The sequence below is a fragment of the Scheffersomyces xylosifermentans genome (assembly GCF_036884685.1).
Source record: "Scheffersomyces xylosifermentans strain CBS 12540 chromosome Unknown RJT20scaffold_2, whole genome shotgun sequence".
Classification (NCBI taxonomy): Eukaryota; Fungi; Ascomycota; class Pichiomycetes; order Serinales; family Debaryomycetaceae; genus Scheffersomyces; species Scheffersomyces xylosifermentans.
Window position 1 is genome coordinate 402,807 of NW_027042940.1, and position 25,076 is coordinate 427,882.

Below are 25,076 nucleotides of genomic sequence, written 5' to 3' on the forward strand. Positions count from 1 at the left end.
GTGTGCATATATAAGTCAAGTGATATCTTAGGGCTGAGCCCTAAGTTGCAAACTTCAGATCATGACGGTGTTGAAGTCATTTCAATAGTCAACCTTATTGATTAGATCCTAACTTGCAAGGGTAATATTACAAATTGTAAGATTCATTGCAAGCTCAACTTCCATCAGGTCTGCTACAGTACTCTCAATTGCATTTAATGATGATTATAATAAGACGTAGAACTTTTATTAGAGAAAATAATATACACAGAAGTTAAATAGGTTGCAAGTTTGGTATTATTAGTTACCGGTGGCGGCAGAGGCAGCAGCCTTCTCTCTCTTGGCAATCTTGTCGTTAGCCTTAGAGCCCATAATACCACCACCCCAGTGTCTTCTGTTGTCCTCGTACTTCTCGATGAAGTTAGCGTTGACGGTAGAGATCAACTTGGCCAACTCGGCTTCGTCAGCAGCGTTGACTTCGGTCAAAGCAGCAACAGAAGAAGTCTTCTTGTGGACCAAAGTACCTAATCTGGCCTTACCCTTCACAATGGCGTAAGGAACACCCATCTTTCTGCACAAAGCTGGCAAGAAAACAACCAACTCGATTGGGTCAACATCGTTGGCAATCAAGACAAGCTTGGCCTTCTTGTTTTCAATTAAGGAAACAACGTGGTTCAAACCGTACTTAACAACGACTGGCTTTGGAGAAGCATCCTTGGCAGACTTGCCTTCGGCGACAGCAGCGGCCTCCTTAGTCAATCTTTCCTTCTTCTCCGAAGCAGTCTCTGGTCTGTACTTGTTGAACAACTTGAAGGTTTGAGCAGCGGTGTTCTTGTCTAAAGTGTTCTGGAATTGAGAAATGGCTGGAGGAACCTTCAATCTCAAAGACAAAATCTTCTTCTGTCTTTGCAATCTAACGTATTCTGGCCATCTAACAAATCTAGACAAGTTTCTCTTTGGCTGAATGGCTTGACCAATTCCAAAGTTCTTTGGAGTGGAGTCAACCAATGGGTTCTTAGTAGAGGCAGTAGCCTTGGACTTAGTAGCTAAAGGAGCTGGAGCAACTTTCTTGGCAGGCTGTGTCATTGAGTCAAGTTAGTTCAAAAGTGTTCTCAAAATAAATCTCAACGAACATCCTATGACTACTTTCCCCTACAGTATCAGAAGATACTCAGCCTGTGCATCAAGAAGTGATACACATTCTTTTAAAGTTAGCAGGCTGAATATTGAACTGAAAAATTCAATACTCAGTGACTGCTTTTTCAAAACAGAACGAAACATTCTGGAGGTGAAATAACCGAAAAAGAACTTTGAACTGCATCACTCCTTGAGCACAACCTTTCGTATTTTATAGATAAATAGTGGTATAGCTTAGGAGGATGTTGTTCCAACGTCTTATTCTATGAACATACCATTGTTCGATATTATGTTATTGTTAATAGTTATTTAGTTATTACTACTGAATGAATGGAGGAAAAGAACTAGTGAAGAAGACTGAAAAATTTTTAGTGAGCATGGGTTGGGATGTGACACCAGACATGAGAAAGAAGGAGGACTGAAATTTACACAGGATCCTGTATATAGTATTTAGCTGCAAAAAAGTTTCGTACATGCTTTATATTTTTGACTATTCCAGAATAACTATAATAATGGGATGATCCAACCGAAGCAAATGGGCACATATTGACAATGGCCATTCACCACTCTTGCATCTCCTCAAATAACTCGATTCTCTTGGACCTGTCCTTTCCAAGCGAATCCATGATCGCCAACCGTGCATCATCCACAATGCAAGGATGAGCACAAGTTGCAAATGCAATAGACATGTCAGTTTCCGCCACTTCTTCTCGAATTATTTCAGACACATCAGGTCTTCCGTATCTGAACTCCACAAATGAGAGTTTCCGTTTTAAGCTGGAGACTAAAATTGAAGAGTCATCACCTCCGTCATTGCTTTTCTCCGACAGCTGACGGAAATGATGTTTTCCATTCTCCATCACAACAGTTTCCGACTCGCTGTCATATTTAGACTCTTGTGAATTGAAACTCCCAATTTCAAAGTCCAATCCTGCTTGTGAATTAGTGACGTAAATTATAGGTTCAACGTTTGTATCTCTTAATTTTATAAGCTCTTGATAAAACCAATCAATTGACTTGAATTGACGTATTATCCAATATAGTTTTATCCTCTTTGATTCTGTATCCTTCCGAGTGGCCATATCCAAAGCTTCATAGAATAAACCAGGAATACCAGTCCCGCCTGCCACAAAAATAACATTATCAAACTTGTACAAAGGTAGTTTCTGTGCGTAAGGACCTTCCACCAAAACATTAAGAACATCTCTTTTGTCAGGACATTGTACTAAGTGCTTGTAAAGTCCATGAGTGATCCCGCCTTTCACTTTCATATAGAAAGTAATCGTATTTGGCTCAATAACGGAATCCACAAGAGTAAAGGGATGGGATTGCCAGAAGTAGGTAGGCTTGATAAAATGGATGAATGCGTGAGCACCAGGATGGGGCTTCCAATAACTTGGACGATTCACTGTAACCCTAAGAGTTTCGTCCGCCCTTAATTCAACAGTTGCTTTCTGTATTCCAAAAGCAACTAACCTGAAGAGTCTTATGAGCCTGTCAAAGACCCAAATAGCGACACAAGCATAGAAGTATTCAGCACAATTAATGTCTTCGTACAGAGTATGAATCCATCCTGCTGATATGAAAATGGCCGCTAGAGTAATGTGAAGCAAGACAAATACTTCGTAATTAGTATTTCTGAAAATCTGAGCAGAATGAGTCACTAATAAGCCAACGCAGACAATTCCCACCACTCCCCATCTGATAAAGTGCTCAGACATGTAGAATTCATATGAATTGAAATCAGCGAGAGTAATAGACTTGGTAACGGCGTGAACTATGGCCAAACAAAATATTGTCCTGGCAATCCAACGATGAAAAATCAAAAATCTAGAATATGGCCATCCTGTAATCCATTGCATGAAGTTATTTCTACCCGCAAATAGGACTAACACTGGAAGCGAAAAAGCCATCAATTCACCAGACCGTGAGCCAACTGCTAAAGCAACAAAGCCTTGGATTGGTCTGTTGATACAAGCTGCACAGAAAACGACAGCGAGAATAAACCATCCCATAATAATCAAGGATTCGAACCGAAGAGGTGTAATCCATTGAATGACTTTGAATCGAGTCTGCCTTTGAGCATGCTTCTGAAATGCCGTAGGAGCCAAAATCATGTACTTTCGAAAAGTGTTTGAAACTGGTCCGTGAAGACTCTTTATCAAATTTGGAAAAAGGAAATACGACCAATGATTAACTGCAGCAACAAACATTATTACAAACCAATATGCAACCAAAGTTGTTCCAAGCCAAAGCCCATAGTTTGAGTTGAGGTTGGATCTATACACAGCTTCAAACATTTGCTGCACCTGTTCATAAGGCAATCTCAAGGGCCGATAAAATGGCTCACCAATCTCTTGTATTGAATTACTATCCACCAAATAGTCCGTTGCATTATAATACGATTGTTGGAATTGGTCTGGAGTTAATGTATACGACGAACAACTTTTCAAAAATGGCTCCACATATTTCATTGAATTGTTAAAGTTATCTACCAAACAATGTGCCATTGATCCCAATGCTTGTTGATTTAATACATCACAAAAATTCTGATTTCCTTCCTCATCAGGTGTGGACAACAAAACTGTACTTTGAAGTATCATTCCACATGCTTCATAAGCAGCTTCGCTTCTATGTGTAACTGCCGCACCACTTTTTGCCTCAATTGCGACAGATTGAAGAAGGAGGACAAATATCAATGATAATAACCGCTGAAGTGACATACTAATTTTACTATTATCCCTTGATCAGAGTGATCTTTAAAGGACTTTTTGGCACATAATTGCAACTTTATGGAGGGGACTACGTATAATTTATATTGAGAGATCAATTAACTATAATGTGACTGTCTAGTGGGATCTAGAGACAACGTAAGCTTGCTTGTGTTTTAAGAGAGACGGTACATATAAGCTAAAGTTTGTTCCAACACATGTGCTGCACGTCAGGATGTGCCGATTTACATGAATAGGAATTAACGTTTTCATCATTTTGCATCCTTCAACTGAAACAGTGCGACTTTGCATTTAAGATAAGGGGGCCTAGAATTTAACTCCTACCGTAGCGAAAATTGCAAAATGAAAAGAATGTCAGAAAATACAATACTATTGCTGGCATGAACCCCGGTAAAAGCATTATGCGGCTGCCAAGTCACATATGGAATGCTGAGAAAGTTAGAGAGTATAGCCACCACCAAGAAAAATCAACTAAGTTGAGAGCAATCTCAGATTAACTTTTCACATTAGAGACCGTACGTAACTATTGTAAAGAATTGGATGCTGAAACCAAATCAAATTCTCCTAATTTCAAAGCATTATTCAGCATTAGTAAAATTACGATAGCCCGTTTCGTACTTTACTGTACTTAAGATCTATCTGAATTAGAGAGGCAAGGGGCCGCAGCAGCTTAACACAGATTAGGCTTGAGTAGTAGGTAACCATGGCAGAGAAACACGGCCTGTCTAATGTCCCAGATATGTATGACGACATACTTTATTAAGACACTTTGTAGACAGCGGATATGAAACAGCCCGCTTTTTTCACATGTTGAGACAAGGGATCGCCGCTTCTGTTTCAGGGACAATTAAGCTGCAACATGCCGCAGTCCTCAATTTGAAAACTGCCGTAGATTCTTTTTTGCAGACAAAGGAATACATTAGCATTTCTTTGCAGATAAAACACCAACCTTAAATTTAATTACGTAAAGCTCCCACGCTTATATCTAAGATGCTATTTTCTAAAAGAATGTAAAAGGATGTGTAATATATACACGTGTCAAGATTGTGATCATTGATCCGGACATCTACCAGAGTGAAAGAACGAATCAAGGATTGTAGCAAGATTGAGACAAAGAGGGGAAGATTTCACTAAAAGAATGACAATTTCCTTTCATACGAGCTGTTATGCAATTGAAGCTAGTTCAAGGCAACCGTAACGAAGTTCATTGACAGCTTGCTACCAAAGCCCTCTGGAGACGCGGCTTTGTAAAATAGATGATAGTTTGCAATTACGGTTCATTATAGTAAACTAATTAATATTTAGAAGTTAATTAAATTTATAGCTACACTTTGAAAATTTACTCATAGCCCAATTACCAACCCTGGATCTCCTCAAAAAGTTCAATTCTCTTTGTGAAATCCCTTTTAAGCTCTTCTGCTACTGCGACCCTTGCGTGATCAACAATGCTAGGATGAGCGCATGTAGCAAAGGCGATGGATTTCAGAGACTCTACAGTTTCCCGCTGAACGATTTCTGATATATCGGGCCTTCCATACCTGAATTCTACAAAATTCAAGTTGTTTATGATAGTCGTAAAGAACATGTAGTTGTTTGATTGGATTGATGGTGGCTTGAAATTATTAGACGTTTCCTTGTGCTCCTCCAAATTAACGTCTTGGAAGGGATTTTTTTCATTATCCAGGCTTGAATTGTTCATTTCTTTGAACTCTCTACCAGTCATACTAGCAGAGGCACTCTCCATGTCTTCCTGAGGATTTGTTATGTAAATAATCACTTTTATCCCTGTTTCTTTTAACTTTAAAAGTTCTTCATAAAACCAATCTATTGACTTGAAATGGCGGATTACCCAATAGAGCTTTATAGTCTTGTTCTCGGATTTAGCTGCTCTCGATAAGTCAAATGATTCATAATACAATCCAGGTATTCCTGTTCCACCTGCTAAGAATACTATTTTATCAAATTTGCGCAATGGTAATCTTTGGGAATAAGGACCCTCAACCAAAACATTGAACTTATCTTGCTTCCCTTGACATTCATTCAAGTGTTTGTAAAGTCCGTGAGTGATTCCACCTTTCACTTTCATATAGAATGTGATGGTGTTTGGTTCAAGTATCGAATCTACAAGCGTAAATGGATGAGACTGCCAGAAGTAAGTTGGCTTAAGAAAGTGGATGAATGCGTGAGCACCCGGATGAGGTATCCAATAACTTGGACGATTTATTGTTACCCGAAGTGTTTCGTCAGCTCTCAATTCAACAGTTGCTTTCTGTACTCCAAAAGTGGCAAGTCGTATAAGCCGTATAAGTCTATCAAAGCCCCAAACTGCAAAACAACAATACAAAAAACCGGGGCTACCCAAATCAGAACTTGAAGTATGTTTCCATGTCGCAACAAGAAAGATCACAGATAAGATAATATGCATCAAGATGAATACTTCGTAGTTCATGTGTCTGAATATCTGAGCTGAATGGAAGATCAATAAGCTGGAAGAAACAACTCCAACAACCCCCCATTTATAAAATGATAATCCACGAATGGCAGTTAGGGCAACGATAGACTTCGTGGTAGCATGAACAAGGATCATTGAAAACACTACCCTTGAGATCCAACGATGGAAGAGTAAGAACCTTGAGAATGTCCATCCAGTTACCCATTGCATGATATTATTTCTTCCGGAAAATAGCAACAAAAGGGGAATACAGAAGATCAGCATTATACCTGAACGATAACCTACAGCTTCAATTACACTTCCTCCAATTGGTGCTGCTATAGTAATTGCTGTGAATAGCGAGACTAATGCAGTCCATCCCAAAATGATTAATGATTCAAAACGAAGAGGAACCATTCCCTGAAAAACATTAAACCAAACTAACTTCTCTGCATGATGATTCAGAAAAGTGGGGGGCAATATGATGCATCTTCTTAATGTATTCGACAAGGGCCCATGTAAACTCTTTATTAAATTTGGAAAGAGGAAATACAACCAATGATGTATAGCCCCAATTAACATTACCACAAGCCAGTAAGAAACCAAGATAATCCCAAACCAAATACTGTTATTTGAAGACAAGCTTGCTTTGTTCACCACATTATTTGCCTCAAGAACAATTTTCTTGGGGAGCTCTACTGGGAGAAAGAAAGGCAGACCGACGTTAGTAATTGACATAGCATCTACCAAGAAATCTGTAGCATTCAAATAAGATTTAACAAATTGATTCTCAGTCAAATTGAAAGCGTGACAACTTTCCAAAAAAGCAAAAACAAACTCCTCTGATGAATCAGTAAATGAGTCCACCAAGCAATGAGCCATTGAACCCAAGGCAGCCTGGTTGTTAACGTCACAGAAGTTTTGAATTCCATCAAAACTGCTCTTTGTAAATTGTACCACACTACTAAGTATAAAAGCACAAGCTATATGAGGTGAATCTCTTGTATGGAGCACCTCTAAAGCATTGGTATTTGCAGCATTGAGTAAAAGGAGTAATATCGACAGGAAGGTTTTCAATAGCATAATAAGCTTATGTATTGTAGTATGAAAGAGTCGCTTGATTCTGGTATCTATCTCATTGATTTACAGGGAAGAGGGCATCATATATATACTTAGAGGAAGTCGAAAGTGGAATTGAATTTCGCTGATGAAGCATAGCCGTAGAGCTTAGTTAGAAAAGCAAATGATAATGAAAAGTTGAAGCTGAGTATGAAAACTCACAGGCTTTAAGTTACTCGCAGTTTTTGCATCCATTTTTTTTATTTTATTTTATTTTTTCTTATTTTTATTTTTTTGACATATCTACTATACGCAACCTAAATAAGAAATTGTCCTACGCTAGTTTAGTACTATATCAACGATGTTGCTGCCATTGAAGAATTGGTTGACTATAGGATATGTACCATACAATGGTGATTTTTGGTACTTCGAAGTTATAAAGACGCAAGATTGTAATCAAGAAGCCACTTGAGCCTTCAAAGCCATGTAGATTCTACAACAATAATGATGTCATATCTTCCTTGGAGAGGCTTCATATCGATCCCTTTGAACGTAAGGCTTTACATTCTCCACCATTAACAGCATTAGTAAGGCATAACTAACGTGCTGCGACGGGTGGCTTTAGATATGTGAAATGAAATCGATTCTCCCAATACGACGCAGGCTGGTATCAGATTAAACTTTTTTGGGATATGAAAGGACTGTGTCATTCCTCCGATCGACACAAAAGTCCAGTCCCCTTCAATAGTCTTGCAGCTACAATTTACACAAAGATACGAATGCTTCTTCATAAAGTCCAAATACCCTCAATAAATTTTACACAGCCTCGCACCCTTATTTCCAAGATTAGCTTTTGTAGTGCGACCTTTATTTTCCACTTCATCTCCCAATACAATAACAACTCCCTCCAAGAGTATATGATCTACAGTGCCCGTCAAGTAGAGTATCGGTACATATGAGATACCACGATAAACCATCCCATGAAAAGGCAATCTCGAAAGTAACAGTTACTTCTTCTTGGCTTTGTCTCAATTCCTCAGCCCTGGGAGATGGTTCCTCCATGCATCCGTAAATGTGAAAGGAATATGCATAGTTCCGGAACTCCCCATTTTTGAAGGATTTATTCTTTGTAATACACTGAGTCAGACTTTTAGAACAAGCTTGTAGGTTCTAAAACAAACTATTCTATATAGAATTATCGGAAAGATAGCCTTAAAAATATTATCCGCCGTAAACTTGTCCGTACACCTTCGTTTTGTCTTTGCAGTCAAAGCCTTGTTCTTCCAGCAATACTGATCAAAATATGACCCTGTCATGGCTCCCACCATATTATTTCCTTAAAGATAATTGTAGGATATGTAACATTCAGCAACCCCAATTTCCTTATCTGTTCTAAAAAAATGGAGAGAAGGGCCAAGTTAACCTTTAAGTAAAGATCTAGCTTGACATATTTCCTTCTAGTTCTGTTTTGCAAAATCTTGGCTTGACATATAATTCAGCAGCAATGTTAGATCTTAGAATAGGTGGAGTTACAATCCAAAAAGATAATACCCTTCTCAGCACAATTAACCAGAACCTTGGGATTCCATGCTGCCAACTGTCTGCCATGCTACCATATGTCTTCCATGCTACCATATATCTTCCATGCTACCAACTGTCTCCCATTGTAACAGCGCTACCAAAGAACAGCAATCCCAGTTTTTGGAGCTACCATATCCCCTCAGTGGCTCGGATAAATTCACGTGACTACCCCACTGTTATAAACTATTTATACATGTGAATAAATTTGGACTTGTCGAATAGTTGATGGCTTTATGGTTCCAATGGAAGCTAAAGCATTCTTATTACGCCTAGACACTATCAATTATTGTCGAAATACCGAAAAGACTAGATCTTAATCATGCCCGATCATCTTGTTGCATCTTTCGAGCCATCCGATGTAAAGCTTCTTGCCAAGTCGCCTAACAATCAGCTTTTAATTGATTCCCCAATTTTAGCTTCCGCATTGTCACAGATCTTCCCATACTTGCTTTTGATAGATAGCGTTTTGGAAGTAGTTACATGGACCAATGATGATCCTTACCAGAACTTTTTGTTGCTAGTACTCTACTCATGGGTGGTGATGTATTGGAATTCTATTAGTTATATAATATTGCCTATTCTCATGTCAATTTTCTTTTCAAGTGTCGTGTGGTCCGTAAGCTCGATCATCCACGATTCGAAATTTGAAGAAAAACCTACCATCGATGAAGTGCTCAATACTTTACATAATATCACTATCCGTAGTGAAATGCTACTCTGCCCCATGAAGCACGTACCTTTCAAGTTCCGCAATTTTGTCAAGTTTTTCATCATGACAGCTTTACTTACACCTATTCATCTACTCATAGTAAGAACAATTATACCTCCACAGAAGTTTGTGTGGTTCTTTGGCTTGTTTTGTCTCACTTACCATTCTCCATGGTCTTTCTCCATTAGACGCCTATTATGGAGATCAGTGTATATTAGAATTGCTGCGGTATACTTGACGGGGTTAGACATAAAGATAGACAGAAGATACAATGCAGCTGATTACCAAACAATCTCAAGAGTACAAACTCCTAGCGGAAGCGATATGGAGGAATTGAACAATGTACCATTATTGTCAGATTTCAAGATCGTGAAGAAATCGTTGGTGTCACCAACGCAAGTTAGCCAAATAGTTTTGTTTGAATTACTTGAGAACGAAAGAAGATGGATAGGGTTAGGCTGGTCCAAGCTCTTAATGCCCAATGAAAGACCAAGTTTTTGCCACGAGAAATCCTTGTTACCAGCTCCTTCTGTAGAAACAACGAAGGATGACTATCCATTCCCAATATTTGAGAACGATATATACAAGTACCTGTGGGACTGGTTGGACACCGATTGGAAAGTTGATGTAGATTTCAATGATGGGAAATCGAAAGAGGGTTGGGTTTACTACGATAATAAGTGGTCCAATCCATCACATAAAGACGGATTTTCCAAATATACCAGGTCAAGAAAATGGATTAGAAAAGCCATTTTGTTGATAGACAAACAAGAAACAGTACACGATGCCTGATTATGACGATAGCTTCACGTTTTTAATAAAAGTATTAGTTATGAGTGAATAGAGAGAGTAAATATATCTATCTATGCATGATTGTTGATAAACCAAACCCCATTGTGTTTTCATTAGGTCAAACTGAGTGCCTTATGCCACCAGAATTGAAGTCTAGAACAATCCCAAATGAAACAATGGAGCCACTATCGTAGTCCTGTCAATATTCATTTTACCGCTAACGCTACCTAAGTCTACCTAATAGTGCAATTCAATTCCAATCCTGTTGTGAGACATAGTGGAGCGTCTTTATTCTTATTCGCTATAGTTATGGATCACGCAATATGTATAAATAGACTGCGAACTACCCAATTCCTATTTCATTATTTGCTACTTGGCCTGTTTGCCTTGCACTACTAACTATGTCAGATGTCACCTAACTAATGCTATGAAGAAAGTACCCCTTATAGCCACTTTTTCCTAATCACATTCCTAATCACATTTGTTATCAATTTGAAACTATGCACTTGTGAAACACCAACATTTTAATCTTATACATTTGAAGTCACTAATTTGCTCATTTGTCACTCATTTGTCACTCATATCTGAGTTTTCAGAAAACAATGCAATATTCCAGAGACGGTTGTTAATTCATAAACTAGTAAGATCAATTGTGCCAAATGCAGCTTTTCGAAGTGGTGCCAACACTATATCTTGGCAGTTTCAAAAACTAATACAGATAGTACACTCCGTTGGTTTCAGTTTGATACAATACCTTGAAATAACCTCTCTTTCTCAAATAATACAATAAGAAGAAAAGAAGCTCATTCTCCAAATGTTATAGGTGTTAATTGCAGGTGTTAACTACAGGTGCTACACGTCTTCCATATTATGGAACCCTTATCAACAGTGAGCCTGAAGAGATATCTTGTATATTACAAGCACGTTATTCCTAATAGTTAGCACATCCAACTTCGTCAATTCAAATCATTTAAATGTTAAAAAAAATATGTTTAATAGACAGTACGTCATCGCTTCCTAGTCTATGATAATCTGATTATTTCATCTCATTCTGACATAAAAGACTACGCCAACTGACTTACCCCATATAGTCTAACATTCCACAGGACTCAGATACAGAGATTGCAAATTCGGATTCGTGAGGTTTTTTCTCCTGGTTTGAAACCGCACCTCTTCAAAAAAATTTTCGTCTACAGCATTAATACTCTCTTTATAGATAAGGAGATAAAGATAGTAGGATGAGTTCGTCAGCTAACTTAGAATATAAAGATATCCCTAAGAGGTACATAGATCCTCTCGCCCCAAAAGAAAAAGGAGAGGGAGCCAGAGTTAACGGAAAAGACTGGAAAATCAAGAAAGATGCCTTCCGTGTGAAGACATTAGGTGTTGCCAAGGGCAAAAAGCTCAAGGACAGAGAAGCCAAAAGGTTACAAGAAGAACAGTTCAAAGCCAGATTAAAGGAATTAAAGGAGGAGAAGGAGTCTGTTAGACAGGAAAGGATTGCTGAACTGAAGAGAAGAAGAGAAATCAAGGAAGAGAAGGAGCGTTACGAGAAAATGGCACAAAAGATGCATGCAAAGAAGGTCGAAAGAATGAGAAAGAAGGAGAAGAGAAACAAGTTATTGAAGGAGCGTTAAGCTTTTGACCAAGTGGGTGCTTCAAGCACTCACAAGACACTTCAGAAGCTAGTTTTGTTGTTGCAACAGCTTGTTACATGGATGTGACACGTTTATTCACATTTTGTTCAACCTGTTTCAGAGCATTACAATTCAGTTTCTAATATCTGCATTTATTCCACATCAGACACGATTGAACTAGCTCTTAAAATCTACACGTTCATCGTTAAAATCTACATGTCTACCTTTTGACATAACTTGGGTTGCGATGACTTCTCACTCTTAATAAGAGAGGAAAGATGGTCAAATATCTTTTAATGTCCGTTTTGACCAAAGAAAACTGGTCTGAACGGCATTCTTGCATTTTACAGTACTCAAGACAACTACAAAGTACATCTCTACGTCATTTCAATCTAATACTACTCATATAGCATATCTACTAACTAATGTATACTTAGATGGTGAAATTTTTTGCGCTTGCCATCGCATTTCTTTTTAAAGCAATTGTCAACCGATAGGTTACCCGGATATCATGCCGTTAGTATAAATAGACGGCCAATTCCCAATTCCTATTTTTTTGTTCGCGGTACCGTTTTTATATCTCCTGTATACAGTTCTGTCTCATTCAATTTCTATCTATTTGTTTTGTGGGGAAGCATTTAGGAAGATTTTGTTCTATTTTGCCATCCATAGATATTACCATCTTATATAGTCATCAACTATAATAAAGGAAATAAGATAAATAAAATACAATTAACCACATTCTTTACATAGGTTTGGCGCTTAAAATTCAAAAAAAGTGTTTCTGGGATACATTGACTTGTCTATCTCAGCTCCTCATATAAATTCATATTATACACATATAAAGTAAACCATGGACTCCTTAAAGTTGCCCACTGACCCAGCCCAGGCTAAGGCGTTCACTGCCAAAAATTCGTTAATCTTTCCACAAGGTTTTGACGGCGAGAACAAGGGCGAATTAGGCCAGCAGCAGATTCCTCAACAGGATATCGTGAAAAAGGAAGAAACAGCCGAGATTGTCGAGCCCAAACAAGACGAGGATGACGGAGCTACGTCAGGAATTGTTCCTACTTTGCAGAATATAGTTGCAACCGTTAACTTGGACTGTCGTTTGGACTTGAAAACCATCGCTTTGCATGCCCGTAACGCTGAGTACAATCCTAAGCGTTTTGCCGCTGTTATTATGAGAATTCGTGAACCTAAGACAACTGCGTTGATCTTTGCTTCTGGTAAAATGGTCGTCACTGGTGCCAAGTCGGAGGATGACTCTAAGCTTGCTTCCAGAAAATATGCAAGAATTATTCAGAAGTTGGGCTTCAATGCAAAGTTTACCGATTTCAAGATTCAGAATATCGTGGGATCTTGTGATGTCAAGTTCCCAATAAGATTGGAAGGTTTAGCTTTCTCGCACGGAACTTTCTCTTCATATGAACCTGAATTGTTCCCTGGTTTGATTTATAGAATGGTTAAACCTAAGATCGTCTTATTGATATTCGTATCAGGTAAGATTGTCTTAACTGGTGCCAAACAAAGAGAAGAGATCTATGCTGCGTTCGAGTCAATCTACCCTGTGTTGAGTGAATTCCGTAAGTCTTGATTGGAGAAACATGAAGTAACAAATTCCAAGTTTTGTACATTATTTTAGTTCCACAACCAAAGAAGGGTTTGTATCATATTTACACTGGGTTTATTTCTAAGTTCTCTCTTTGCCTTGCATATTGCAGAAATATTTCGATTCTTGCCTGTTTCTGTGGCCTTGTTTTTGCGTTCCTTCTTTGTTTGGTCGCAGTATAAGGCAAAATCGAAAATTCAGCGTCCATAGAAGATGGCTAGCACCCTAGTCAAGTTTTCTATAATTATACATTCTTTATAGAATTAATATAATAATCTAAAATAATAATTCCAATTGTAATGATTATTGTTGTCACAGATTATTTCTAGTATGTATCGTCTTGAGTATCTTCTTTTCTCATCATCAATTTTCCGAGGCATTCAGACCAAAGAAGGAATTGATTCCTCTTTGACCATCAGCTTTATTTGGAAGTTTCCTGCTTACATATTTTAATTTTGGCTTAGAAGGCACAGTTTCAACCTTTGAGCGCTTAGCATCTATATCTGTCTTTATGCAACTCTGGCTGGAACTGGAAGATTCAGAATTTTCCGTAGGGGACCTTTTTCTCGAAAATAGAGCAGAAATATCGACAGCTTGAGAAAGCTTGTAGTAGTATTTTGCTTCGAAGTCAAGTTTTGCAGGTACAGGAGTTGAGGTGCTCTTTGTACTTGTTTCGCCAATGAGTTCTTCGACCTCTTCAACATCGAAATCAGTGAAAACCGGACAATGGTCCGAGCCAAGAATGAATGGCCATATATCAGAATTGGATATACTTTGGACCATCGAAGGACAGCTAATTAAGATCAAGTCAATGCGGGAGCCATAGTTAACCGCACGAGCGCTCGTCATCGTGTTCCAAACAGTATACATGTTCATCCGGCGACCCTGCACGTATCTAGTTGTATCAAATAAGAATGGCTCATTTCCTATTGAGTTTAAGTTATGATTGACCAAAAGGCTATGCTGCATTCCAGGAATAGTATACTGGTTCAATATCGAACGGCCAGCGGTCGATTTCTTGAAGTTGTTACACTCTTCATAATTAACCGTTTCAAAACTTAATCCATCTGACGTGGGTTGAATCAAATTCTGTTTTTGACGATCACTCATGCCTTCTGCACTATCAATTAAGTCCAAGCAGACATTGATATCGCCCATAACTAGTACCTCCTTCCCCAATTTAAATTTCAAGTTGTAGCACCGTTTAAAAAGCGATCTGAGAAACTTAATTCTGAATTGCTCGCCCTCTTCGGTACCCATAGAATTAGCTGGACAATATAATGCAAACACGACCAAATTGCATGCCAATTCTATAACAACACATCGCCCCTCGCTATCCAACTCCAAACCAGTCGTTTCATCAATATCAGTATCATAGCCTCCAATACTCATATCCAGAGGTAAATCTCTATAAGAAAGAGTAGCAGATTTTGCGGAAGGCAAATATCCAGTTAGACCTTCCTCGGCCTTAATGACTTGTAAGTTGCGTCGTACCTTTGGAGAAGCATTTTCATCTGGGATTCGTACAAACAACCCTACGCCGCTGTAACCTCGTTTAACCTTTGGAACAGATATGAACGATTTGAAATTTGGTAAATGTCCGATGTTCTTGATGCTTGATAAGGTGGATGCAGTCAATTTCAACTCTTGGAGAGTTATTATATCAGCTTGCAATGTATTGAAGAGCAAGTTATAGTCCTGGTTGAATTTATTCCATGGATGGTAATTGAAAAGTGTCTTTACTCCATTGACGTTGAACGTCACATACCGTATAGTAGAATCCCCATATTTCTTAGGGGCTATCTTGTTAAGTGGGTCTTGTTCTTTGAGCTTAGAGACATCCACCTTAGACATATTTTAACCATTAGAGTATTCAGGAGAAGAATTTCTTCTACAGTTGAACAGATCCAAATATTCTTGATACTGATATTTGAATCACATGACTGAAAAGTTAGTTCAAAATATGTCAAAATCGAGGCATGGATGTTTAAAGTCACGTGCAATGGAGTGTATAGCTATATACATTGAATGTATTGCTATATACGTCAACATCTTCCGGCGATCTCCTGTAGAGACTACGGATCAATAAGAAGACGCGCCAGTTTGCCTCCAAGGGGATGGATGCAGATGTAAACATAGATGCAACCAAATGCATAGGTTTGAAACTGTGGATTCTCGCGAATAGAACATATGCCTCAGAAGCGAAAGCGAAAGCCTAAGTTTGTCTTGGGGAGAAAGCCCCGCTCCAGGTTTTTGGACAATGTTGTAGAGGAAATACCTCTGTATGAGTGAATAGCTGTAATATGAACAGGGTCTACGTAAAATGGGTAATTGAGAACCCTTTGTTTTTTATTAGAGTTACGACCCACGCCCAAGCACAATGACTAAAAAAAAATCACAAGAAAGCTTCCTTAAGGGTTATTTAATAATGCTGCAATGGATTTTTTATATTACTATTTCGCGGTAGCTACAGAAACCCTGTAGGTTTGTGTAGGGGCCAATGAGCGACAAGCGTAGACCATTGCAAGGTGGCTCATATGTAGACTCTTGGTCAGGAGCGTCAGCACTCAAGAAAGGTTACCAAGCATCGATTCCGCTGCTTTTGTTCTGTTGACAGAAAATATGCTGTCAGGAAGCGACTTGGCTTTTTGCACTCCAAAATTCTCACTACAAACTGAAGAGGTGTATGGTGAACGTCTAGATATGAAAAGTACACGAGCAGGAGAAAGTTTACAGTGATTTCTCATCAGACCACGCTATTACGGCCTCAGTAGAAGTACAAGTATAAGCACAAACATAAGCATAAGCATAAGCATAAGCATGAGCCCAATAAAAGCTAATACAAAGAACTAATTTGCAATTTTCTGTATCTGGCTTTCTTGTCTTGTCCTTTTTGTTGTTTTCCTGGCCTACTCTCTCTCTCTCTCTCTCTCTCTCTCTCTCTTCTCTCCTGTCAAGGGACACCCCGATTTCCATTTTAGTCCGATTTTTTATCCAATCCCAATCTGCCAACCAATTTCCCCCGGTACAAACTACCTTACCACTACCCACTTGCCCACAACTATCCACAACTGTCCACAACAATCCTCCGTATTTCTGTGTGTTTTTCTGTATGATGCATCTCTATGCTGGTTCTCGCCCCACCACCTCTCAAACTCGCTGCTTCTGGAACTCCCCCGTTTCATCTCCTACAAAACGCGTCTCTCCATTACTCCATTAAGCCTTTCCTACTCTCACACGCTCCCGCCTGTGCACTCCCCCAGCCTCTAGTGAGCGTTTCGCATTTTTTCGGGTGAGACGCTTTAAGGATCTTCAATGACTGTGAGATCATTAGGGAGAAAGAGATGCAAGTAAACAATTTGGAGTTTATTTATTTATTGTTTAGTGGAAGCAAGTCAGTATTATAAGCGGCTAATCGAAAAGTAGTTGGGATTATTAATAATACACACGAATCGTGCTTTGGATCTCACTAGCCAGAAAACTCAATAATCTCATCCTCTAGTCTGTCCTGTTGATTCTTTTCTGTTCTCGTCTAACGTCTCGTTAACCAGCCATGATCGACCCAGACGCCTTTAAGAAAAGCTCTCCGTTCAGAAACACCCACAACGACTCGGCCTCGAACTACAACTTGTCCAACACCACCAGCGACCTCTTGAAGTTCCAACTCCAAGAACAATTCCGCCTGAAACTCATGGAACTCAATAGCGAGTCCAATAGTAAGGGTAGACCGCCAAGCACCCAAGACTTGAACTTCTTGAACAATCCTGTTCTCCAGGACCTGTTCAATTCCCACCTTCAATCTAGCATCAACGATGGTAATGTATCGATACGAAACGACTCACTGTATCTGTCCTTGAGTCTCAGTACCGCACCCTCCTCGGTAGAAGATGAAACCTTTGAAATGGAGAGCTTCATAGACAAGAATGCTAACACACACAACTACCTCAACTTGAAGGTGTTGATAGAAAATTCGATATTTGACACAAGCAAAATCAACAAGGACGCAATCCTCTCGCTTTCCAGCTTGAAACTGTTGAAGAACGCTATAAGTGAAAGCAAGGAGAAGCAACGCTACTTGCTCTCCAAGATCACTCTTGCTCAACAGTTCATAGCTGATATTGTCATGGAAGACCTTCACAACAGTGGAGAAAATTCCGATATTAATAGTACTTCTTCCAACCCAGTTGATGCCAAACTTATTATTAAGATCCTCAAACTGACTGGATCACTTCAAGACCAACTCATCAACATCAACACGCATTTAGAGACTCTCACTACCAAACTCAATAATCACAATCTCGCCTGTCTTGTTTTGGGATATGTTGAAGACGTTAAGTTGTCTACTAGTGGGAATGCCTTTGAAGAGCATCTTCGCAGCAATCGCCAGTCGAACAACAACATCACAGGTGCATCGTCGCCATTAACATCTCCAGGAAGAGCCAATGTTAATGATAATGATTCATTGTTGAAGTCATTTGATTCAATGCTCTCTCATATTGTTTCCATAGCAGCACAGAGAAATGTTACATTGCCGTCACCACCTACGGCCCAAGACTCTTTGGACAACAGAACCAAATGGGCTCAGAAATGTATTGACGAAATTCTCCTTCAAAGTCAACCAATTAGTGAAAATAACATCCTGGTACTTGCCTCTGAGACAGAGTTTCCAACTCAAGCTGAAAATGGCTCCACCACCATCAACAACAACAACAACCTTGTTAAAAATGGGCGCTTTTCAACCTCAACTTCATCTACAAATAATACTCCTAGCAAGAAGGCTGATTATTCTCTCCTCAATGATACTTCCTTCTTCTCTAACTCCTCGTTTTCTCCTTCTAAGACGGTGAACGAAAAGATGATACTGGAGTACAAGACCGCACTCAACGATCTTCGTTTCTCCTACCAGTACTTATCGAAGGAGTACGAACTTTCCCGTGAGAGTTCCCTGAAATTGATCCAGGACTACAGAAAGAAGATAAATGCGTTGGAGAAGGAGCAGCACAAGAATAAGAATCATTCAAGAGCTCTGCAGAGCTCTAGTTCCGACAGTAATAACAGCGAAATTATCATGAACAAAGACAAGGAAATCGCGAAACTTCGTCGCGAATTGAACGAATTGAGAGTGGATCGTTTAGGAATGAGAACAGGTAATGGTTCTTCTTACTCACTTGCATCTCCAAAGATGTCTCATGATACTTCGCATCTCCAAACGCAAGTTTCTCCTATTACAGGGGAGCTGCTACAAGTTCCTCATGATACATTAAGTGAGGATGAAGATATACTGAGACCAGTTTCTGCTAGTTATTCTGGAATGAGCAATGCCATTTTGAGAAAGGAGTTCAAGAAGATAGTGAATAACATTCAAGACCAATATGAGGTGGAGCTAAGTGAGGAAAGGCTCAAGAGAAGACAATTGCAGATGGAAGTGCAGAGTTTGAAAAATAGTGACTAGAGAGTCTAGAGGAACACATGAAAAGTGTACTGATGTACATCATAGCATAAAAGAGGTGATGTCCTGGTAAAATTAGGAAATAATAGTAAGCTAGTTCCAAGGATGAACCAAAACCGCAAGGTTAGCACATTTGATCATAAATTCAGTTTTGTTCTATTGTTGTATTTTTAATATTATAGAGCCATCATTTGGACATTAATGTAGAAGCTGTGTTTTTGCTCCGAATCCTTCAGAGGGCGATGGTAATATATGGTTTATAAGATTGGTAAAACATGGTAAGCGGTAAGCGAGTGGGACAGTAGAGAATGCAAACTCATAAGAGGCATATATAAAAGACTCTTGAGCTGACAAACAACTTAAAATCCGAGTTATCTTGTGTACGCTTTTGCACAGCCGAGGAATATCCTTCTGTATCCTCCAATACCCTCCAACACCCTCCAACACCCTCCAATGCCCTCCAAAATCTATTTTCCAACTCATCTCCAAGACTCGTTATCTCCATTCATTCCCAATATTGCAGCCATTCATGTATATGAGGCGCTACCATTTTCATATTCGCGTCTTGCCTGAAAATTACTTAAAAGCTGGTTTTATTCAGTTTGAAGATGGGTATTCTTTCACTTTAGAGGTAGTTCTTATCATCTTGGGATATTATAATTGTAAATATAAACAGAGAATTTCGGTCTAAGAACTTGTAGCATCATACTCAGTTAATTTTAAATTGTGAAATATATTGGAATTTTGCATTTTTATGAGATAGTTCTGGTGGATTCTCTCTCACTGTTATAGTCCACTACTACACATTACTTGATAGGAGTCACCATTTCGTATGCTGCACTATGACCCACACTATGCTATACCAAACGACAAATCGAATAGTTCATACCTGAAAAATCAGGATCCGACGTATCAAGGTTTTAACCCTCGCGACGAAGATGAGATCACCACCAATGTTCCTTCATTCGTAATACCAGAAAATGATGAATATGATCCAACCAAACCCAGTTTGACGGATACTCAAGATATCTATGACCCTTCACAGCCAGCAGGGTTTGTGCGATCTCCACAAGTGAATAATCCTTATAACTCACGTCCACAGCAGATTTTGTTTGAGAATGCTCCAGTTCCTCAACTGAGTGTACCTCATTATCATAGTAATATCTCCCCCATGGCCAGTAATTCATACCAACACTTGTTTCAAAGGGGTTTCCAGCAAGCCAGTACAGCACAGACAGAGTCAGGAACGGAGGTACTGTCTTTTAATACTACAGAAAAGGAGCCGGTGCTGTCATATTCAACATCTTATCCACACCAATACAACAATCAGCCAGGTCCAAATCAACCGAATTTGTTTTCCAAAGGAGGAAATACACTCTCAACAAATCCTGGCTTCATAGAGGAATATGACCCAAATTATCTGACGGCGGGAGAGCCTTTTCAAGGTCAAACAGATATTCGTCATAACATGCATGTCAATGGTAACATATTCGATAAATTTGCAAGCTCTGACTATCGCTATGTCCGAGGGAGACCTGAGGCAATGTATAGAGAAAGAGTTAACGGACAAGAAGAGCTGCGAGAGGATGAATCCGAAGAAGTAGAACACCTAACAACTGTCAAACAAGAGTTACTGGAAGACACTTTAGTACCTGATGGTGAGCATGCATCCGACTATTTGACAGAGGAACTTGGGACAAAGATCAAGCAAGAAAATGAACAACCCTCTATGTCATTAGATTCTATTATTGATGGATTCAAGGGCTCCAAGAAAAGCGAACTTACAATAGAAAACTTGATAATATCTTCCGATTATTTCTTAAAGAAGGCACATGAACAGGTTCTACGAACTAACAACAGCAACGGCAGAGACATCTACTTTAAATTGATAAAGCTCTCCATTCAAGCATTATTGATGATAGTCAAGAATTACGCCAATGTATTGACTCCATACGTTGAGGTGATCGTCTTTTTCAAGTTGGCTAGTATATATATATCGGAAACCGAGAACATAGAGAAGGCGGATGAATATGTCAACAGGGCAATTGCAATAAGTAAAAGGAACAAATTTGCTGAAGCTCTATTCTTAAGTGAATTTCTAGAAGCCCAAATTATAGAGAAATCAAGCCCGCATCTCTTGATCAACTACTTGAATGAAAAGATCACCAATTATGAAGAATCACATTTTCAAAACTTTGCGAATGCATTTAGTTTGGTTAAGATCGATACCTTGTTAACACGAGATCCAGACACTTCGGTAATATTATTGCAGAACTTGATCCAAGGATCATTAGATCCATTGACACATTCATATTGCTTACTACATCTCAGTAATTTACATCTTTATCGAGGTTCTCCGGCAGTTGCAATGGAATTGATAGAGGAAGCAGATCGATTAATTGATATTTCAGGCAACGTACCCGTTCAGTTGAAGGCAATGTCGTCTCTTACGAGATATTATGCATATATTGAGAGTAACGAAGTCGATCTTTCCACTAAATTAATGAAGTCAATCAGTTCTTTGATGTCATCAGAACAAAAGGTATCTTGGAAAACTTGGAGAGAAGATGGCATATTCAAGCTTGATCTTCCGATGAATGATGGTAATAATATGTCATACAAGGTGTTTTGGCTTAATTCTGATGAGTTCGTGATCATGTTCTATTTTTTAACGGGTGTTCATTTCATGTGTGAAGCAGCAAACGGCAAAAAAAAGTCGAAGAAAGTATTTGATAAATGCTTGCAAATTATCGAGAAACAGTTAGCTGAATTGGAGAACTTTTCGGAAGAGGACAGAGAACTTAACATTGTTGCATTGCTGGATCGGTTGGTTAAACTCAAGTTCACAAAATATTGTATTAAGTGCTATCAAGCTTGGATTGGATTTCTCAATAATGACTGGAAAGCAATCAATTACTTGAACGAATTCATGCTGAGCTACAATAATAGAAAGTTTACCAATAGGGAATTCGTGTATTTTCTGTTACTACTTCCTAAGGTATTCTATTTGTTTGCCTTGTACTATCATGAAAAAGGCGACTTACAAGCTGCCAAATACTATTACCTTAAAGTGCGTAATTTGACTTCAGGGACTAATTCTATTAACAGCAAGGTGCCTCCATGTTCAAACATTGGTATTGGAAGTGCGATTATTGCACCAAAGCAAGAATTTAGTGAATTGTTTGCTTTTTCAACCTTGCATCTTTTCATATTATCCTTGTTCGAATTGAAAGAAGCAGCCAAGGTTCCAGCTGAAAGGAGAAACGAAATCTTGAGTGGCTGCCATAAATTGAGCAATCAATTGTATAAAGATCTTAATGAAGCGTTTATCACTAAATCTACGTCCAATAGTTTCAGTCAGGGATTTGCTTCTTCAAATGATTTACTTCGTATGACATATAAAGTTCATGCGGAACTTAGTAAAGATATTTCTTCCGGGGACAATAGCCCTAATGTGATAGCTGAAATCTCTGAATGCTATGAAAAATACGAGAACTCAACATTCTTTCCATTCATAGGTAATCTAGTGAAATACTTACTATTTACTATGACAACTGATATCGCTCAGAAGAATGCCTACTTTGAAAAATGTTTAAGTGTCGTCTCGACGCCCAATGGCTCCGATTTTGATAAGATTGTCAGTGTGTTTATCTTGAAGAGTTTAATTCATCACTTTAGAAGGAGTGGAGAGAACGAGAGAGCCAACATGGCAGAGCTCCAACTTCAGTACTTCCAAAAGTGCCTTAGTGAAAAGTTCAAGTTTGTCTCAGAGAATGTTCATCTATAAAATTATGAATAGCATTAAAATAGCTAGATTTCCTTATCATAAAATTCTGCAACACGATTTGTCAAAAATGCAAATATGATATAGCATGCTCAGTATAATATTGCAACTAATTCCAAGTCTTCATTCTACTTTTATCCTTTTCTAATAAGTAATATGTATACTTCAAAACTATTGTATAAAAAATTAAATGTACAGAATGTAAATATGCGTATTTGCTTCGTCAATGACAAAGCTGGCAACAAAGTGGGGACTTTGCAAGATAAAAATCGGTGATGGTAAATGCAACGAAGACTACACAACTACTTCTTGGACTTCTTCTTCTTCTCAGACTTTTCCTCATCATCTTCAGCCTTTCTCTTCTTGTCTTTCTTTTCCTTCTTTTCCTTCTTCTCCTTCTTTTCCTTCTTTTCTTTCTTGTCCTTCTTTTCTTTCTTTTCCTTCTTTTCTTCCTCTTCATCGCTAGCTTCAGCTTCAACTTCAACCTCTTCAATCAAAGTCTTCTTTGGAAGTTGCACTTCTGGAGCAACAAGCTTGGAGGCTGGAACAGCTGGTGCTTCTTCCTCGTCGTGGTCCTTGTATTCCTTCTTCCAGCTGTCTGGGGTGTTCTCGTTAGCTCTTCCGAATTTGTCCAATTTACCGTCGGCCTTCAATTGCTTCTTCTTTTGAGCAACTGGACCTAATCCCCATCTTCTTGGGTAAGTGTCTCTCTCCATAATACATCTCTTGACCTTGGCAACAACACCGTGGTCGCAGCCTTGTAAGTCAACGGTGGTCATTTGAGCAATACCGATAGCAATCGCCTCACCCTTAGTAGTCATCAAAACAACCTCGTCGTATAATTCGATACCCTCTTCATATCTCAATAAACCTGGAATCATGAGCTTGGCACCGTAACAGACAGAGTTGACGGCGGAATCCTTTACCACAATTCTCTTGTATCCGACCAACAAGGTCTCCAATGGCAGGATGATTTTTCTCAAGTAAGACTCGTCTCTGGTGTTGTCGTAGACGTACTGAGCGTCCAAGACATCGTGCAAGGTGACCAAGTTGTCATTCTCGCCTAAAGCACCAGAACGAACACGACGTAACTCTTGCATGTGACCACCAACTCCTAAAAGCATACCCAAATGGACACACAATGTTCTCATATAAGTACCGGCTTCACAAGAAGCCCAGAAAACACCCAAGCCTCTCTTGTTGTCGAATTCAATAAGGTTAGAGTCGTAGATGGTTCTGACTCTCAACTGTCTCTTGACAGCAGAGATCAATGGAGGTCTTTGGAACAAAGCACCTGTCAAGTTCTCTAAGGAACGGCCCAAATCTTTGGCGTCCTTCAACTCATCGTGCAATCTAACGATACACACATACTCCTTACCAGCACCTTGCTGGGACTTGACCAATCTGGTGGCTCTGTCAACACAGACAATCAAACAACCAGTAACCTTAGGATCCAAGGTACCAGAGTGACCGGTCTTCTCGACTCTCAAGATTCTCTTGATCCAGGCAACAACTTCATGGGAAGATGGGTTGGAAGGCTTGTCCAAGTTGATCACACCGGACGAAATGTATGACTTTAAATCTCTCTTCAATGGAGAAGAGCCTGCTGGGATAGGGGTGTAATGTCCGCTTCTCACCAACAATTTGTCGTAGTTCTTTAACAATAACGGCCACTCGGAGGTGTCGTTTGATGGAGCAACCGTCTCAGGCTTGATGAAGTATTCGTCAGACATGGCTACGGTAGATATGAATCAAAACTCTTTATGAACAACCTCTGTATTTCCTATATCTTTAAACCTCTTCTCTTTGAAAAGGCCCATACGAAAAAGCGAAAAATGAAAATTTGAAAACTTTCCATCGTGCGGCTCGGCAGTGTGCAGGAACGCTCTCGAGGATGTCTGGAGAGAGAGAAGAGATGGAGATGGAGTAGTTGAAGAAGAGGGTGTAGTGAAGAGTGTTTGGTGGTTGTTGAAGAGGTTGAAATTGGTGAGATAGAGTTTGGATGGGGTTGTTAAATATTGTGGTGGTTTTAATCGAAGAAAATATCTAAGTCGGGAAATTGATAGACCCCTTGTTTTGTCTCTTAGTGTAGTTTTGGTAGTGTGATGAAATGAGAAGCTATTTGGGGAGGTTGTGTCGCGCTACCATGTAGACTGGGTTGAGAATTGCAAAAA

At 39.1% G+C, this 25,076-nt stretch overlaps 10 protein-coding genes across 10 annotated transcripts; 5 read left to right on the forward strand and 5 right to left on the reverse strand. All coding sequences in view use genetic code 12, as the record gives it.

The window, feature by feature from the left end:
* Positions 1 to 48: 48 nt before the first annotated feature.
* On the reverse strand, positions 49 to 1,432 carry RPL82 (60S ribosomal protein eL8). The gene has a single exon (XM_064919380.1). It carries the CDS (start codon positions 1,063 to 1,065, stop codon positions 280 to 282), a length of 786 nt encoding a protein of 261 aa, XP_064775675.1. The 5' UTR covers positions 1,066 to 1,432; the 3' UTR covers positions 49 to 279.
* A 61-nt stretch (positions 1,433 to 1,493) lies between these two features.
* RJT20DRAFT_114620 (uncharacterized protein) lies at positions 1,494 to 3,839 on the reverse strand (the record flags this gene model as incomplete). Its single annotated transcript, XM_064915804.1, has 2 exons — positions 1,494 to 1,932; positions 2,011 to 3,839. The coding sequence occupies 2 exons, from the start codon at positions 3,837 to 3,839 to the stop codon at positions 1,677 to 1,679; spliced, it is 2,085 nt and encodes a 694-aa protein (XP_064775676.1). The 3' UTR covers positions 1,494 to 1,676.
* Positions 3,840 to 5,202: 1,363 nt separating this feature from the next.
* RJT20DRAFT_133072 (ferric reductase NAD binding domain-containing protein) lies at positions 5,203 to 6,297 on the reverse strand (the record flags this gene model as incomplete). The annotated part of the gene is made up of 1 exon (XM_064918193.1): positions 5,203 to 6,297. One exon carries the CDS (start codon positions 6,295 to 6,297, stop codon positions 5,203 to 5,205), a length of 1,095 nt encoding a protein of 364 aa, XP_064775677.1.
* Positions 6,298 to 9,238: 2,941 nt separating this feature from the next.
* Positions 9,239 to 10,420, forward strand: RJT20DRAFT_91845 (uncharacterized protein; the record flags this gene model as incomplete). Its single annotated transcript, XM_064921401.1, has 1 exon — positions 9,239 to 10,420. One exon carries the CDS (start codon positions 9,239 to 9,241, stop codon positions 10,418 to 10,420), a length of 1,182 nt encoding a protein of 393 aa, XP_064775678.1.
* Positions 10,421 to 11,658: 1,238 nt separating this feature from the next.
* Positions 11,659 to 12,057, forward strand: RJT20DRAFT_133074 (uncharacterized protein; the record flags this gene model as incomplete). Its single annotated transcript, XM_064918194.1, has 1 exon — positions 11,659 to 12,057. The coding sequence occupies one exon, from the start codon at positions 11,659 to 11,661 to the stop codon at positions 12,055 to 12,057; it is 399 nt and encodes a 132-aa protein (XP_064775679.1).
* Positions 12,058 to 12,483: 426 nt separating this feature from the next.
* Positions 12,484 to 13,843, forward strand: TBP1 (TATA-binding protein). The gene has a single exon (XM_064919381.1). The coding sequence runs from the start codon at positions 12,911 to 12,913 to the stop codon at positions 13,652 to 13,654; it is 744 nt and encodes a 247-aa protein (XP_064775680.1). The 5' UTR covers positions 12,484 to 12,910; the 3' UTR covers positions 13,655 to 13,843.
* Positions 13,844 to 14,032: 189 nt separating this feature from the next.
* APN2 (DNA-(apurinic or apyrimidinic site) lyase) lies at positions 14,033 to 15,523 on the reverse strand (the record flags this gene model as incomplete). The annotated part of the gene is made up of 1 exon (XM_064919285.1): positions 14,033 to 15,523. The coding sequence occupies one exon, from the start codon at positions 15,521 to 15,523 to the stop codon at positions 14,033 to 14,035; it is 1,491 nt and encodes a 496-aa protein (XP_064775681.1).
* A 1,484-nt stretch (positions 15,524 to 17,007) lies between these two features.
* PEA2 (Pea2p) lies at positions 17,008 to 19,579 on the forward strand. Its single transcript, XM_064916476.1, has one exon. It carries the CDS (start codon positions 17,223 to 17,225, stop codon positions 19,119 to 19,121), a length of 1,899 nt encoding a protein of 632 aa, XP_064775682.1. The 5' UTR covers positions 17,008 to 17,222; the 3' UTR covers positions 19,122 to 19,579.
* A 1,268-nt stretch (positions 19,580 to 20,847) lies between these two features.
* Positions 20,848 to 22,905, forward strand: RJT20DRAFT_93558 (uncharacterized protein; the record flags this gene model as incomplete). The annotated part of the gene is made up of 1 exon (XM_064921484.1): positions 20,848 to 22,905. The coding sequence occupies one exon, from the start codon at positions 20,848 to 20,850 to the stop codon at positions 22,903 to 22,905; it is 2,058 nt and encodes a 685-aa protein (XP_064775683.1).
* Positions 22,906 to 23,034: 129 nt separating this feature from the next.
* RJT20DRAFT_25122 (pseudouridine synthase) lies at positions 23,035 to 24,728 on the reverse strand. Its single transcript, XM_064919382.1, has one exon. The coding sequence runs from the start codon at positions 24,633 to 24,635 to the stop codon at positions 23,205 to 23,207; it is 1,431 nt and encodes a 476-aa protein (XP_064775684.1). The 5' UTR covers positions 24,636 to 24,728; the 3' UTR covers positions 23,035 to 23,204.
* Between the last annotated feature and the right edge of the window lie 348 nt (positions 24,729 to 25,076).